The sequence below is a fragment of the Gouania willdenowi genome, chromosome 11 (genome assembly GCF_900634775.1).
Source record: "Gouania willdenowi chromosome 11, fGouWil2.1, whole genome shotgun sequence".
NCBI classification, from domain to species: Eukaryota; Metazoa; Chordata; class Actinopteri; order Blenniiformes; family Gobiesocidae; genus Gouania; species Gouania willdenowi.
Window position 1 is genome coordinate 31,814,350 of NC_041054.1, and position 15,956 is coordinate 31,830,305.

Here is a 15,956-nt window from a genome sequence, read left to right on the forward strand (position 1 = left end):
AATTTAAATAATTTTCACAATGATTCATGTTTTGAGATCCTTTAAAATGTGTTATCACTCATTCATTCCATCATTATGTTCTATAGTAGTTTTTCATAATATTCTGAGCAAAATGGGTTACAGTAGTTAGATTCAGAAATAAGAAAAAGAGGGACGAGAACCAACACAGTTTGAGAACCACTATTTTATATAATATGATATATATTATATAAAAAACACAAGGTGGATTTTTATAAAATATAACAGAATTGTTGCATTCTACAAATGTTATATGATTAGCTAAAAGTTGTTTGTTAGTAGCTAGTAAAATAGGAAGATGATAAAATGAGGAGAAATAAAGTTTATTATGTTGAAAGCTCAACATTTCCTATTTTTCTAAGTCACTTCTAGCCTTTATTATTATTTCTCTTTCTAAATAAAGTGAAAACCGTGAACATTTAGTCTTTAAGAAGTGTTTTCTAACTGCTAGCTACAGTTTTCAGACACTGCTGTAGAATAAGTGTAGTGATGTCCAGCAGGGGCAGTAACACTAACACCCTGTGGTCTCTACACTGCTGGAAATAAAGAAGAGGAAGAAGGTCAGCGGTCTGTGGTCTGTCTGTGGTCTGTAAAAACTCCATGTCTGTAACCTGTGGATGCTGAGCGGTGAGTGATACTGTGTAGTTAGCTGTTAGCTTTTAGCCTGTTAGTTCTTAGCTTTCTATGACGCCATGTTTGTTGACGCACATTCAGACTGTGCTTAACAGACGGTCAGTAGGTGTCTGTGGTCTATTCCGCTCTATAATGTTACAGTTTGTCTATTTAATACCAGTAACAGTCAGTATCGGTTATAGACTAAACACTGACCGTCAGTAAGTTTATTATGGCCGTAGCTATTCATACGGAAACGTACGAATAGTTCATACGGAATATTCATACGGATCGCCCCTCATTGGTCAGTTTAGGTGACGTGATAGTTCACCACGTGACTTAAAGTACCGTCAGTTTTGTTTTAGCTCATATTTATTTTTAGCTACCCCGCTAACACTTTATTTCAACCTTAACCCAGAAAATACCCTAAAAGGTTTGATTTTTTATGTTAAATATGTTAAAATTAAAAAAATATATCTATCTATAAATGCAATGTGGTGTGTGTGTGTGTGTGTGTGTGTGTGTGTGTGTGTGGCGACTATCTCCCCTGTATAACCCTTAATTCTGCTGCTTGGTTCAGTTGGATTTGTTTGGACCAATGTTCTAATGTTTCAAAATGGGCGGGCGTGGGGGTGGGCTCCCCATTGATTGGATTACAGCATTGGATCATAGGGATGACATCATCACTGTAGAGGTAGGACTGATGACATCACGGTAGAGGTAAACCAATGTTCCATAATGGTGGGGCGTGGCGGTGGGCTCCCCAGTGATTGGCTCTGGTGCGTATGTGGCTACAGTGTGCAGTGATTGGCTAATAAATAGTTTTAGAACACTGATGATGTCATCAACAGTGTTAATGTCAGAATTGTATGCTATGCTAATTCTAATGCTAATGCAGAGTGACGCAGTCTGTCAGTTAGCAAGATAACTTGAAAAGTTATGAACAGATTTGGATGATTTTTTTGGAGAATTGATAAATGGGACAAAGAACAGCTGATTACATTTTGGTGATGTTCTGGCTACCAAAATAAAATACATATATATATAACCCATTCCTTTTCCCATCCACACTGTGGAACTTCTACATTGTTTTAGGACACTGATGATGTCATCAGTTCAAACACATACTGATTTGGTCATAATGAACAACTCTACTTAAGCTCCCTCTATATGAATACTTACCTCTGATGGGCACTGTACGAGTTTCACAAAAGCGGGATCCGAACCCACGGCAGTGGATGGAAGAATTCTTGAGTCAGGCGCTTAGACCACTTTGCCATCCTGGCACATCACACTTATGTAGAAAAGATCTGGAAAAACATACATTTGTTTATTTATTGAATGAAGTGTGTTTTCTATTATAAACTCAGCCTGAGGGCAGCATGTGACTGACTCACTGACATTAGAACATCATTAGAACATTATTAGAACCTATATTTAGAACATTATTAGAACCTATATTTAGAACAATATTACAACCTATATTAGAACCTATATTAAAACAATATTAGGAGCTTCCTCAAACATAATGACAGTTGTTTGTCCAAAACTAAAGCAGAGCTGTTATCACAGGAGGTGGGGCCACACACATGTGACTGTATTTGAGGATCACGTGATCAACTTATTTTGGTTTAGGGGCCAAATACGGACCAGTTTGATTTCAATTGGGCCATGGACCATAGGTGGGAAAACCATTCATTTCAACATTATAGTGCCATAGTTTACACTTCCACTTATAAATGATAAAGTATGTAAGGTAGGGATGGACGATATGGACCAAAACTCTTATCTCAATATTCTTTCTCCAAATGACGAATTAGGATATTAATGTCAATATTTTAAACTCAATAAAGTCTGAGCAGAAACATAATTCTGGGTTAAATTTGCTGATGAAAAATGCCACACAGATGCATCTCTGGTGTTTATGGCCTCACTCACCAGTAAACACCCAGGGACTAGGGATGTAACGATTCACTCAACTCCCGATACGATTCGATTCACGATTCTGGGTTCACGATACGATTTTCTCACGTTTTATTTTACTAAATGGGACTGTAGAAAAATCAAAAGAATCCCTTGATAAACTATTCAAAACAATGCAATTTAACTAAAAATAAATCTTGAATTAAATAAATAAAGGTATAATACAAATGAAGAAAAGCCTATTAATTTCTTTTATTTTTTTATTTTTTTTATTAATTTTTTTTCCTTTGTCTGCACATGCTGTTGAAGGTTAACACTACAAGAAGTGCAATCTTTTAACAGCAATGCATATTTTGTTATTGCAATTAAATAAATGTATTTATTTCATTGCATAATTGTGACCATCACCAGCTCTCCCTAGGGAGATTCTGGTTCTATAGTAAACAATGCAAAACTGCATAATAGTTATTTTTCTTTTTAAAAGTGCAACTGAAAATGTATTTTGTGCCTTAACAATTGGACTTAAAAAACTTTTTTGGGGAATAACTTGAGGAAAAGTGATAAAAATGCAACATATACGTGGGAAAACTGTGACCCTGAAAATATTGTGGAGTTTCATAGAATTTGTGTGTATGGAGTTGGTATTTAATTTAACACAACCACTTGTGGGTTTTTTATGTTTTTTGTCTTCCTTTCTTTCTCCTGAGGGCCATGTTGGATGCACTAAAGGGCTGTATTTGGCCCCCGGGCCTTAAGTTTGATACTTGTGATTTAGAATAATGACCAATCAGAGCATCAATACAGGAAATAACAAAGGCTTTGTGTGTTTGTGTATTTCTGTTCTTTTTTACGTGTTTTTGTTGTCGTTATGTTTGTTTTGAATGTATGTTTACATTAAAATGGTAAAAATATAAACATTTAATTTAAAAACATTGTTGTAACAATGTCTTAAAGGTGTAATATAGAACTGTGAGTGTGTTGGACAAGTGAACATTTTATATAGTATATTCTCATAACCTAATAAACAAACTTAACTCAGATGAAAATTGAATCCCTGGAACACTGAAGTTAGAAAGAATAGAAGTAATCAGCTGTACTGTAGAGAAAACATGTTTTATTAACATGCATGCTCTTCAAATGTAAACAAACTGTATAGTGCGCATTTTAAAGGTGAACAAATGGTAGAATACCAGCCACTCACGACCCAACATCCATTTAGTAATAAAACTCTTTTCAGATCCTCTTTCATCTACATTTTCCCTGAGTCAGCAGCAGCCTCCATTTTTAGCAGTTTAGGTTTTTCAACTCCTGATGAATATTTTCATTTTACAACTTAATTTCAGCTCCTATTGGTTGTTTTGCATCGTTCTGTTTATCTTCTCTGATACCAAACCATAACAATCACGCTAACGTTAGCACCTAGCCAATTGTTGTTTGACACGTCACAACATAGTGTTCATGGGAAATGTAGGATTAGTACAACCAGCAGTGTTGCCAGATACACATTATGTTTTAAAGTCTAAACACACACAACGACCCTCAAATTTCTTGGTGGAAAAACATCCCAATCTGGCAACAATGACTTGTGAATCTTTACCTGCAATTGGCAGGTTGGAGGGTGTGTTTAAAGTCCTGGTTGTCAGTCACACTTGATTCCACACATTAGAACAAACATCTCTTTATTGAAATGAACAACAGCAGCTGTTTATTTTAATAAAGGTTTTTTTAGTGAATATGTGTGTATTTGTTGTGTGTGTGTGTGTTCAGGTGTGAGTCACGATGGGAAAGTCCTTCTCCAACCTAGTGAAGAAGACTGGTCATTACGGAGGTGATGATGGTCTGACATCTCCTCTGGAAGACACCAACACTGACAACGACAAGACTGGAGACGTGTCCCAGTTTCCTTACGTGGAGTTCACAGGACGGGACAGCGTGACGTGTCCCACATGTCAGGGCACGGGGAGAATCCCCAGAGGTAACGGTTATTGATAGAACAAGGAGTGTACCATCATCAACACTGATCCCTGTGTTTCCCTGTGTAGGACAGGAAAACCAGCTGGTGGCTCTGATTCCATACAGCGACCAGCGGCTGCGCCCCAGAAGGACGTGAGTACAAACTAAATGTACCTGCTCAGAGGAATCACATGCTGTTATCATTAGCTGTGTTTCCATTACTCTTAGAAATGTGTAAATCTAATTAGTTCTATAACAATTTCGGAAGAACTCCGGCCGAGCCCACGGAACATCTCTGCGCTGAATAGCACACACCACGTTCCCAAAAATTAGGTCAAATGACTGACCCATCCGCTCACAAAAAAGTTACATTCCTCTGTCTGAAGAAGCAGGTAGTTTGTGATATGGTCGGCTATTGGCCGTCAGCACAGCCGCCGCCCACAGTCATGGAGACGGAGGAGGAAGTGGAGTCCGTGACCCGCGATTTAAAGGAAGTTTGGGATCACGGGAATCATTTTAAATAACCATGAAATAATAACTTTTTTAAACCCAAACAAACTGTGACACAGTGACGTCATGACCTGGTGACCTTTAACCGGAAGTAGCGCGCTCAATACCGAGAGGGAGCCGTAATCTTACAATTAAAATGAACGTTTTGCAACACCAAATTACTCCAAAATGACACATGCACACACTTGTGGTATTTGGAAGCCGTTGACAAAGTTTCAGATTGAACAGACACCACGTCGGGGAGATATTCACTCCACAAACACACATTCACACACATACGCAGACCTTTCTTGTTTCGTAGGTAGATTAGTGGGTTAATTAGTTGTTTTTAAGAGAAGTTTTTATAGCGCAGAACACAATACACCACAGCTGCTACACGTCCTAAACATTACTGAACAGTAGAAACTGCTCTCTAAAGCTGCAATGATTCATCGACATAATTGATTATGTCGACTTCATGAAGTTGTTAACGCAGATTTGGTGTTAAACTAGTGATAAAATCCAGCCCACGGCCGCTCCCTGCTTTTTTCTTTCTGCTGCAGTGCCTTACAATGACCGCTAGAGGCAGTGTTGCACCAACAACTTTGTTCAAGTCAACAGAGAAGAGTGAAGAATGAAGGAGAGAGGAAAACACTGAGGGGTGGATTCACTAAAGGTTTAGGGGTATTAAAACGTGTGCAAACGTCACTCCACGCGCTTTTAAGGGGTACAAACCCCAGGGAATCAGGACTGCGTGTCTTCTGCACGTCTTAATGCGCCCACAATCCATTTAGCGTGTTTCTCTCTGATGAATATGTAAAGTAGGCTGATCTCATAAGGGGTGCAAAAAAATTGGAAGAGGAAATGCAAATAAATGACTGCCGTGGGGGCAATACGATTCATCAAATCTGGGACTGTGTGCGTGTTGTTGCACTAGTGCAGCAGATTCATTTCATGTTTCAAAAGAATTGTTCACTTTGATATAAAAGCATGACATTTGGCACAGATACTCTTTAAGGGCCACTATTTTGGAAAAAAGAGTTGACCACTCAAAATTTCAATATGGCGGCCATTTTTCAAGATGGCTGCGCCTTTGCTATTCAGTGGTTATTATAAAACCAAAAAATACTCGGATTGGGCCAAACGAAGTGTCAGCGGAAAGGTCTGGTACGCTTGAGTCTAAATATGTGCATCCCCTCCTGGGCAGAGTTAGAACTGCGCCTGCTAGAGGCAAAACACCCAATTGCTGTGCAAAAAAAATGCTTATTTTGCAAAAAAAAAAGTGGCACCATCAGATGCATTTTATTCCCCCGAGTCCGAATAAGTGGTTTATTTTTGGCTAGAGGCTGAATTGCGCCCGCTGGAGGCCGTAGAAGTTTGGTGTTTTCCTGCACCAGGGGTAACCACTGTTGATAGGAGAAAGCAGTATCACTGTCGCTTCCTTTTGCTCTTCCCCCTCTGAGCAGACACATTAGATTATGGGGGAAAATAACATTAGGTTTTAAAGTTTATTAAACAGCATTTTTCTCTGTTTATTTAGTTTTTCTACATTATTAAATGTTTGTGCAGCAGACAGAGAAGTCCACCAGCCTTCTTCAAATGTAATTTAGTGCTTCTGTGCACCTCTCTACGTGAAACGACCAAAATGTTCATTTGAATAGGACGGTCTCAACCACGTCTATACTAACACCTCTTAGTGGCACAATCTTAGTGAATTCACCCACAGCAGGTAAAGACACAGCTCCACCAAAGGATTTAGGGACACACCTGGTTTACCACCCTTTATTTCAGATCTTAATTAATAATAGGTTTTAGGTCTGAAAGCATGTTTATCACTGCACTCATCAGTGAGTTAGTGATGTACACACTGTGAAATAGTTTTTTCTGCTGATACTAGTGTTTAATCTGAACAGTAATTTTATGATCAACATATCATCAGATCACACATCCTTACACCAAGATAAATAACTTCACAACTTTTTCCACCTTTAATGTGACCTATAACCTGTACAATGACACCTGTACAATGACAATGACACTGAAACCTTTAAAGGGCAAAAATAAAAATAAAAACTTAAGATAACCTGGTTACTAGGGATGTAACAATTAATCGTAAGGCAGTTAAAAATCGATTCATAGGTATCACGGTTGATATCGATTTTCTGAAAATTGAATCGCAGTACTTTTTTTAACCAGCAGAGGGCGCTATCCACAAGTGTAGGCGGCGGGCGGATACTTTCTTTCTGGCTGCCTTCTACTCTTAAATATGTTAATAAATGATTCATTATCCCTTTAGCACCGAAAGAATATCTGTAATATTACGTGAATATCTGTAAAAGTCACGTTTTTCTATTAGCTCTGTCTGCTAGCATAGCTTCTCTTCTTCACTGCAAGATATCTGCATGCCAACCGACCATTGTTACCAGCGCCCTCTGCTGGTCCAAACAAATATGACGTAAATCAGTGCAATGACGGTTTTTTTTTTTTTTAAAGTCCAATTGTTAAGGCACAAAATACATTTTCAGTTGCACTTTTAAAAAGAAAAATAACTATTATGCAGTTTTGCATTGTTTATTATAGAACCAGAATTTAAATTAATAGGCTTCATTTTCATTTGTATTATTCCTTTATTTATTTCATTCAAGATTTATTTTTAGTTAAATTGCATTGTTTTGAATAGTTTATCAAGGAATTCTTTTGACAATGAAAAATAAAAGGAAAATAGTACAATATTTTCTCGTTTTTTTCCCAAAAAAAAAATTTGTCTACAGTCCCATTTTGTAAAATAAATCGTGAGAGAATCGTATCGTGAACCCAGTATCGTGAATCGAATCGTATCGGGAGTTGAGTGAATCGTTACATCCCTACTGGTTACATAAACACACCCTTAAACTAATACTTTGTTGCAGCATCTTTGGTTTTTATTCCAGCACTCAGTGTTTTTGGATCAGAGTCTATCAGTGTGGAACATCTTGATGAGGTCATATTTACCCACTCTTCTTTACTAAACTGCTCTAAATGTGACAGATAGTGAGGACGTCTGTGTACAGCCCTCTTCAATCATTCAAAATCAATTCAATAAACCCTCTGCCTCTAGTTTCACTGAATCACAGCTACTTATTTATATTTAAAATCATGTTGAATCGCATTGTGTAGAATTGAATCGCTATCAAATCAATATCGAATTGTATGGCATCGTATGGCCAGGGGATTCAATGTATTAATGTATGGTATTGCTGGAAGTGTATGAAGGTGCGTATGGAATCGTTGTCAGTGATGGAGATTCACAGGCTTAATTCATACCCATTCATACTAGTCAATGTGGGTAAGGTGCCTTGCCCAATGACACAATGACAATGACTTGAATAGAGCGGGATACAACCCCAAACCTTCGGTAACTGTACACCCCACTCTACCGCTGAGCAACGGTAATAATAACGTTCTGATCACATCCATCAGGATTAATGTGTGTCTCTGTCTCCATCTGATCATCAAACACGCTGTTTATGTGGAACAGCTAAATGTGACTCAGCAGAAAACGCTTTATTATTGAGGTCCTTTCACCGATACGTCAATCACCAACCCCACCGCCTCCCGACCCCCTCACACACACACACACTGGTCCATCGCAGTGTGTGTGTGTGTGTGTGTGTGTGTGTGTGTTGTGTGTGTGTGTGTGTGTGTGTGTGTGTGTGTGTGTGTGTGTGTGTGTGTGTGTGTGTGTGGTGTGTGTGTGTGTGTGTGTGTGTGTGTGTGTGTGTGTGTGTGTGTGTGTGTGTGTGTGTGACTCAGAGGTCAGCTGACCAGCTGTAGTAGATCCCAGCGCACAGAGCTTCAACAGGTAGTGAACAACATATGGACGACTTAAATATTAAAATATACTGTAACTCACAATAAATGTGTAAATCCTACAGGTCAACAGCAGCTCACAGGTTCATGTGTGAATGCATTGTATTAATCTGGTTGTGTGTCAAATAAATCTTAAGAATTTATCAACGATGTAGAAACGTACTGTACGTACGCCACTTCAGGACTAGACGTGAAACACCGCACATTTCCACCTCACTCCAGTTTCTGAATATCAGGATTTTGAACGTACGTACCTGTTATACATGAGGCCCCTGGGCTTTAAAAATGTGTATATATTTTATTTCTTTATGTGGCTGGTAAAGAGACTGAAGAAGAACATGAGATCAGGCTACAATCTTTGTATGCATTACTTAAAAAATATATATATATATATATAGATATTATTTTTGCACTGTCCCTTTTCAATAGTTAAACTTCAAATTTGATAAATAATGTGAGAAGTGAATGACTGTGTTGTTTTTTAACAGGAAGCTGTACGTTAGTGCATCAGTGGTGCTGTGTCTGTTCCTGTCCAGCCTGGCCGTCTTCTTCTTGTTCCCACGCTCCATAGACGTGTCCCTGGTGGGGGTGAAGTCTGTGTTTGTCAGCTTTGACCAGGAGAAGAGGAGTGTGTACCTGAACATCACAGTGAGCACGCACGCACGCACGCACGCACGCACGCACACACACACCAGTGTGATATTACCACAGTCGTCCAGCAATGCAGAGGAGTGAGACTGCAGAGGAAAGGAAAGGACAGCTGTGTTATCATTGGAACAAATACAACAGGATAAACAAACAAATACAACAGGATAAACAAACAAATACAACAGGATAAACAAACAAATACAACAGGATAAACAAACAAACTCTGAATCGTTAACGTTGCGTCATTCACATTGATTTAGAATGAAATCTAGTTGCCTTTAGAGGACCTGGGCCATATATTTAGTTTAGAGATGTATTTGGTTTGGAAATGTATTTAATTTGAAATGTATTTGTGGGAAGCCCCTTAAGATGTGACATCTCATTTTTGAGGGAGACTAAGAACTTATAACATTTCACAAACAGCAAATAACGAAACATACAGCAACTAATACTGACAAAAATACAGTTTTGCTCACAACCCACAATCTCCCACCACCCACATCTCAGGGTAAATATATACACAGATCTACATGTAAATGTTACAGTATATAGATCAACATACATCATACAATCAAATACAGCAGACATACACATACATCAGCATAGCTTTACACACATACAGTATGTAACTTATTTACATATACATAGCTAAATAAACACATCGATGGTTGTTTCTTTCTACTTCATTCTATTGACTGTGTTGAGAAAACAAAATGACAAAAAAGTAATAATTTTGGGCCTATGTTACTAATCTAGATTTCCTCTTATCGTGCTGACTTCAGGATTCAATCAGTGTGTGCTGGACTACAAAGCTTGCTAACATCTTACGGAGCTAAATCACCATGGTAACTTAGGCTGAACGGCTAGCCTGGTCAAGAGCAGGTTTTTCTCTGGCTAGAATCTTAGCAAGTGCTAAAGTCCCGCCTCCTGACCAATCATATTTCTTAGAAAGTGAGCTGTCCAATAAAATGTGATGTGTGAACACGTCACTGTGTGGATCAGATCTGAGTGAGTATAAAAGCTCCGCCTCCTGCTGTGCGCTGCACTAACACTGTTGCTCTTCACTGTCATCGTGGATTTACATTTATTATATTTATTTAAGATCATAAACTGTTCCTCATATGAATGCGCACGTACCGAGGCTGAAAACACTTGGCTATAATTAGCGTGTTGTTATCGACTGTCGTAGGACATCTTCTCTCTGACAGGGAATGTTTGGTTAGTTGAATCTCGCTAACGGAGATTAATCCAGGATATAATGATCTAGCTACGTAGCATAGGACCTGAAAACATCTGTTTTTAAGTCTGTTCTAAAGGAACCTCAGGTGGTCAGTGACCTCAGTGATGGAGGCAGATGGTTCCAGTCTGAGGTCGCTTTAAAGCTGAAGGACCTCCCACCAACCTCTTTACAGATGTGAGGAACAGTGAAGGTTAAATACTGAGAACGTCTCTATTGCTAAGTTGAGGAAAATTGAACCAAATAACATTTGAAATATGGTGATTAAAAATAAATAGAAACCAGTGATATTGCCCTTTTTATTGGGCTGTAACCAGTTAAGTTGATCACAGTGATGAGTTCACAGTGATGAGTTCTGTATAGACTTTTAAAATAAATCTACACAAAGAGTTAAACAAAACGTTACATGAATTTAGATGGGTGTCATATGTTTTTTGATAAATTACCTCTGCATTGTCAATTATAGGTAGAATAAGCTAAGAAATAATTTTCTTTCTTGTAGTGTGAAACTATTTGAGGACCGATAGAGAGGCATTAAACAAGAATATGTGTTGTAATATATAATCAATATGTGGTTTGAAGTTTAGTTCAGGGTCCAGCCACATTCCCAGATACTTGCCAGAGGTCTCCTTAGTCATTGAGGAGCCATTGTCAAAATCAATATATACAGTAAGTCTCCTGCTTGGAGTAAACAGTGAGTGTCAAAAAGCAAAGAAAATGTTTTTTTCTCATTGAGCTTTAGGAAATAAATCCTACGTCAGTTTAGGATTGAGTTGAAATGTGTCTGTAATTTGATTTGAAGTTGAGACAAGTTGGAGTCTGAGAAACAGAGAGCACTATCATCTGCATATACGTAAATGAACTTCACAAGGTTTACATACTTGAGAGAGATTATTAATAAAGATAGAAGATGAAGTGACCAAAAAGCACCACTATGTGTTCAGCCGACTCATCACAGGTCGGTGTGAACGCACCTTTAGAGGCCAGTAACTCTGACATTTTACAACTGAATAAGGAAAATGAAAATACTTTAACTAAAATGTTAAAAGTTGGACAAGGATTGATAAACAGCACTACATTTTTAAAAATGTTCTGCTCTCGGTGAAGGCGGTCTCATTTTCCTCTGCTCCCTCTCTTATCTGCCCTTGCTGCTTATTTTGTCTTGTCTTGTGGGATTATATTTCCATTGGCACTCCTTCCGCCCTCCCTCCCTCCCCACAAGCCATAAGGAGGCGGGTGAAGCCCACAAGAGGCTGCACGCACACGCCCCTCAGTGGCTGGCGATCCTTTCTTTTTTTCCTCTCTATTCACAGTTTTTTTCTTAGTGTTATACTGTCCTCCTCAATAGGGATCCCAGTTTAAAACCTGCCTTTTCCCCTCCTGTTGTTTTCCCACTTTCATCTAAATAAGATGCCGCCGCAGGTGGCGCCTCGGATGTGTTGGTGTGTGTGTTTTTCTTACTTGGCTAATAAAATCCTCTCTGGTTCTGATTTTACCCAAATACATATGTATTCAGCAGAAAAAAAGTGTGTTTGGTTTAGTTACTCTTTAAAGGACCTTTGTGTGTGTCCTGTGTGTCTGTAGAACTCTCTGAACATCACCAACAACAACTACTACTCTGTAGAGGTGGCCAACATCACGGCTCAGGTCCAGTTCGCTAAGACGCTCATTGGGAAAAGTCGCATCAGCAACATGACGGCCATCAGCCCGCTGGACATGAAGCAGGTACGCTAGCATCAGTCGCTAGCATGTTAGCATTAGCCGCTAAAGTGTTAGCATTAGCCGCTCATGCTCTGCTCTCTGCTCTCAGATCGATTATATGGTTCCCACCATCATCGCAGAGGAGATGAGCTACATGTAGTGAGTACACACACACACACACACACACACACACACACACACTCACTCTCTGAAGCAGAAACGTTGTTGCGAAAGGAATGAATTCTGTACCTGTCAGACGCGCTGCTGCTGCTGTGGTGATGAAGCACACTTTTGTGCTTAATTTAACGTCAGTTTTCACACACACTGGATGGGTTCGTGTACACTTTACATGTAACAACATGTGATCCATACCAACCAAGGTGAAGGCCAAGCGTTGAAATACAGTTACCCAGCTCTCCTTTCTCCTTCTGGCAGCTGGAAATACACACCTTTTGAAATAACCGCCCTCTACCACCTGTCATGTGACACTGCCTCCTGTGTGTTACCACAGCAACCAAACATGGTGTCACACATACACAAATATCCTACATTATGGCTCCCACAAACATCATTCCCCAAACTTTTCCCTTTCCTTCCCCAGTCATGGAGTAAACAAGGATGTACACTTGGAAGCTCTAGTTTTTGAAATGTATACATTTCAAAAACACCATTTATGCCTTTTTTATAGCTTATTGATATCGCTAAAAAGTCATATGATGTAGATAATTGATTTATATATGTATGTATGTATTTATAAAGCTTTTGGCTTTAAGTACAGGCTGCTATGCGGTGCTGGTCGTATGACGTCAGTTTAGTTCCAAAAACTCAAACATAAAAACTGTCATCATGTACAGTTAGAATATTTACTGTACGCTCACTGTCTCAGTCTGTGTGCTCACTGTTACTTCTGTGATCTCTCCGTGCACGGTGATGTTGAGTTTTGGCACTTTGGGGGCGGGCATTACATAGACGGCCCCTCCTTTCTGATTGGTCACTTTAAACATCACTTAATAACCGGTCAGAACCAATCAGAGGTACAGTAGGGCGGGTCATCACAGTGGAAAGTGTAATAGAGGAGCTGAAAAAAAGAATCCATATTTTTAACTTAAAACCCATGTATTTATTCAGGTGTTTTATCAACATTTTACTGTTGATAATCATTAGATATTTTATTCAGTTTTTTTATTATCATATTACTGTTACTGTACTATTACTATAATCACATTATTTTTTTTACTAATATTTAATTATTTTATGATTATTGTTATTGCTTGTATTATCTTTTCATTATTTTAACTACCAACATTTATTTTTGTCTTATTTGATGTTTTCTAAATTATATATATATTTTTTACATCCTATATTTTGGCCAATCTGCACCCCCCCCCCCCCCTAAATTAAAATAAATTAATAATGATTTAAAAAGGTATCATAAACCCTTTACAATCACTGTACATGTTTCCTCTTAATTAGATATTAATATAAAAAATCTGTAACTATACCTGCTGATCTTCTACCCATATTTATTTATTTTATATTAATTATTGTTCTATTTTATATCATTCCATTGTGTTGTTTACACATTGTGTTCTTTGGTTTTAAGATTTTTGTTACAAATGGGAAAGTAGACTTTTCCTTGCACTGAAATTTTATTTTCACTTTTAATTGCACCCTTATTGTTCTCTTATTGATCAGTATATCCTGGATCAGTCTATCCTGGATCAGTATATCCTGGATCAGTATATCCTGATATCTCTCTAATGTTGTTTCTCCTCCTCTTCCTCAGTGACTACTGCACTCTGCAGACCATCAAAGTTCACAACATTGTGGTGATGATGCAGTGAGTGGAACGTCTCTAGTGTGTGTGTTAATATGTGTGTGTGTGTTAATATGTGTGTGTGTGTGTGTGTGTGTTAATACGTGTGTGTGTTAATACGTGTGTGTGTGTTAATACGTGTGTGTGTGTTAATACGTGTGTGTGTGTTAATACGTGTGTGTGTGTGTTAACGTGTGTGTGTGTGTGTGTGTGTTAATACGTGTGTGTGCGTGTGTGTTAATACGTGTGTGTGTGTGCTAATACGTGTGTGTGTGCTAAAACGTGTGTGTGCGCTAAAACGTGTGTGTGCGCTAAAACGTGTGTGTGCGCTAATACGTGTGTGTGTGTGTGTGTGCTAATACGTGTGTTTGTGTTAATACGTGTGTGTTTGTGTTAATACGCGTGTGTGTGCGCTAATACTTGTGTGTGTGTTAATACGTGTGTGTGTGTGTGTGTTAATACGTGTGTGTGCTAATACGTGTGTGTGTGTGCTAATCCGTGTGTGTGTGTGCTAATCCGTGTGTGTGTGTGCTAATCCGTGTGTGTGTGTGCTAGTACGTGTGTGTGTGTGTGCTAGTACGTGTGTGTGTGTGTGTGTGTGTGCTAATCCGTGTGTGTGTGTGCTAGTACGTGTGTGTGTGTGTGCTAGTACGTGTGTGTGTGTGTGCTAGTACGTGTGTGTGTGTGTGTGTGTGTGCTAATACGTGTGTGTGTGTGTGTGTGTGTGTGTGTGTGCTAATACGTGTGTGTGTGTGTGTGCTAATACGTGTGTGTGTGTTAATACGTGTGTGTGTGTGTTAATACGCGCGTGTGTGCTAATACGTACGCGCGTGTGTGCTAATACGTACGCGCGTGTGTGCTAATACGTACGCGTGTGTGCTAATACGTGCGCGTGCGTCAATGCGCGTGCGTGCGTCAATGCGCATCAATGCGCTTGCGTGTTAATACGTGTACGTGTTAATACATGTGCGTGTTAATACGCGTGCGTGTTAATACGCGTGTGCGTGCGCTAATACGCGTGTGTGCGTGCGCTAATACGCGTGTGTGCGTGCGCTAATACGCGTGTGTGCGTGCGCTAATACGCATGTGTGCGTCGATACGCGTGTTAACGTGTGTGTCAATACGCGTGTGTGTTAATACGCGTGTGCGTGCGTTAATACGCGTGTGCGTGCGTTAATACGCGTGTGTGCGTGCGTTATTACGTGTGTGTGCGTGTTAATACGCGTGTGTGTGTGTGTGTGTGTGTGTGTGTGTGTGTGTGTGTGTGTGTGTGTGTGTGTGGGTGTGTGGGGGTGTGGGTGTGGGTGGGTGTGTGTGTGTGGGTGGGTGGGGGTGGGGGGGTGTGTGTTGGCATATGTGTGTGTGTGTGTTAACGTGTGGCTCCTCCCTCCTGCAGAGTCACCGTCACCACTACATACTTTGGTCACGCTGAGCAGGTGTCCCAGGAGATGTACCAGTACGTGGACTGTGGAGGGAACAGCACCGCTGTTTGAGGAGTGGGCGGGGCTAACTCCACAACACCCACACCCCCCCTGCACCGTGAGGCGACTTTTTAACGAGAAAGTCCTGAAGAAAAGTTCTCAGAGGAGACTTGGAACGATCTTCATGTGTCATGTGACTGAAGCTGATGTGTGTGCGTGTGCGTTAAATCTCACTGATTGACTCCTGCTGATGAAGAAAAAACAACAAAATAAAAATATTTTTATTTGA

The 15,956-nt window shown here is 39.5% G+C and overlaps 1 protein-coding gene across 1 annotated transcript; it reads left to right on the plus strand.

The window, feature by feature from the left end:
• Window positions 1–498: 498 nt before the first annotated feature.
• tmem106bb (transmembrane protein 106Bb) lies at window positions 499–15,956 on the plus strand. The gene is made up of 8 exons (XM_028460647.1): window positions 499–645; window positions 4,321–4,528; window positions 4,596–4,659; window positions 9,333–9,492; window positions 12,314–12,454; window positions 12,540–12,589; window positions 14,217–14,270; window positions 15,643–15,956. Exons 2-8 carry the CDS (start codon window positions 4,333–4,335, stop codon window positions 15,737–15,739), a joined length of 762 nt encoding a protein of 253 aa, XP_028316448.1. The 5' UTR covers window positions 499–645; window positions 4,321–4,332; the 3' UTR covers window positions 15,740–15,956.

Bases quoted from the DNA above. Each gene is read 5' to 3' on its own strand.
- tmem106bb (XM_028460647.1), top strand. From the start codon at position 4,333: ATGGGAAAGTCCTTCTCCAACCTAGTGAAGAAGACTGGTCATTACGGA. The intron at 4,529-4,595 runs GTAACGGTTATT...TTCCCTGTGTAG, and splicing joins CACGGGGAGAATCCCCAGAG to GACAGGAAAACCAGCTGGTG. The intron at 12,590-14,216 runs GTGAGTACACAC...CCTCTTCCTCAG, and splicing joins GAGGAGATGAGCTACATGTA to TGACTACTGCACTCTGCAGA.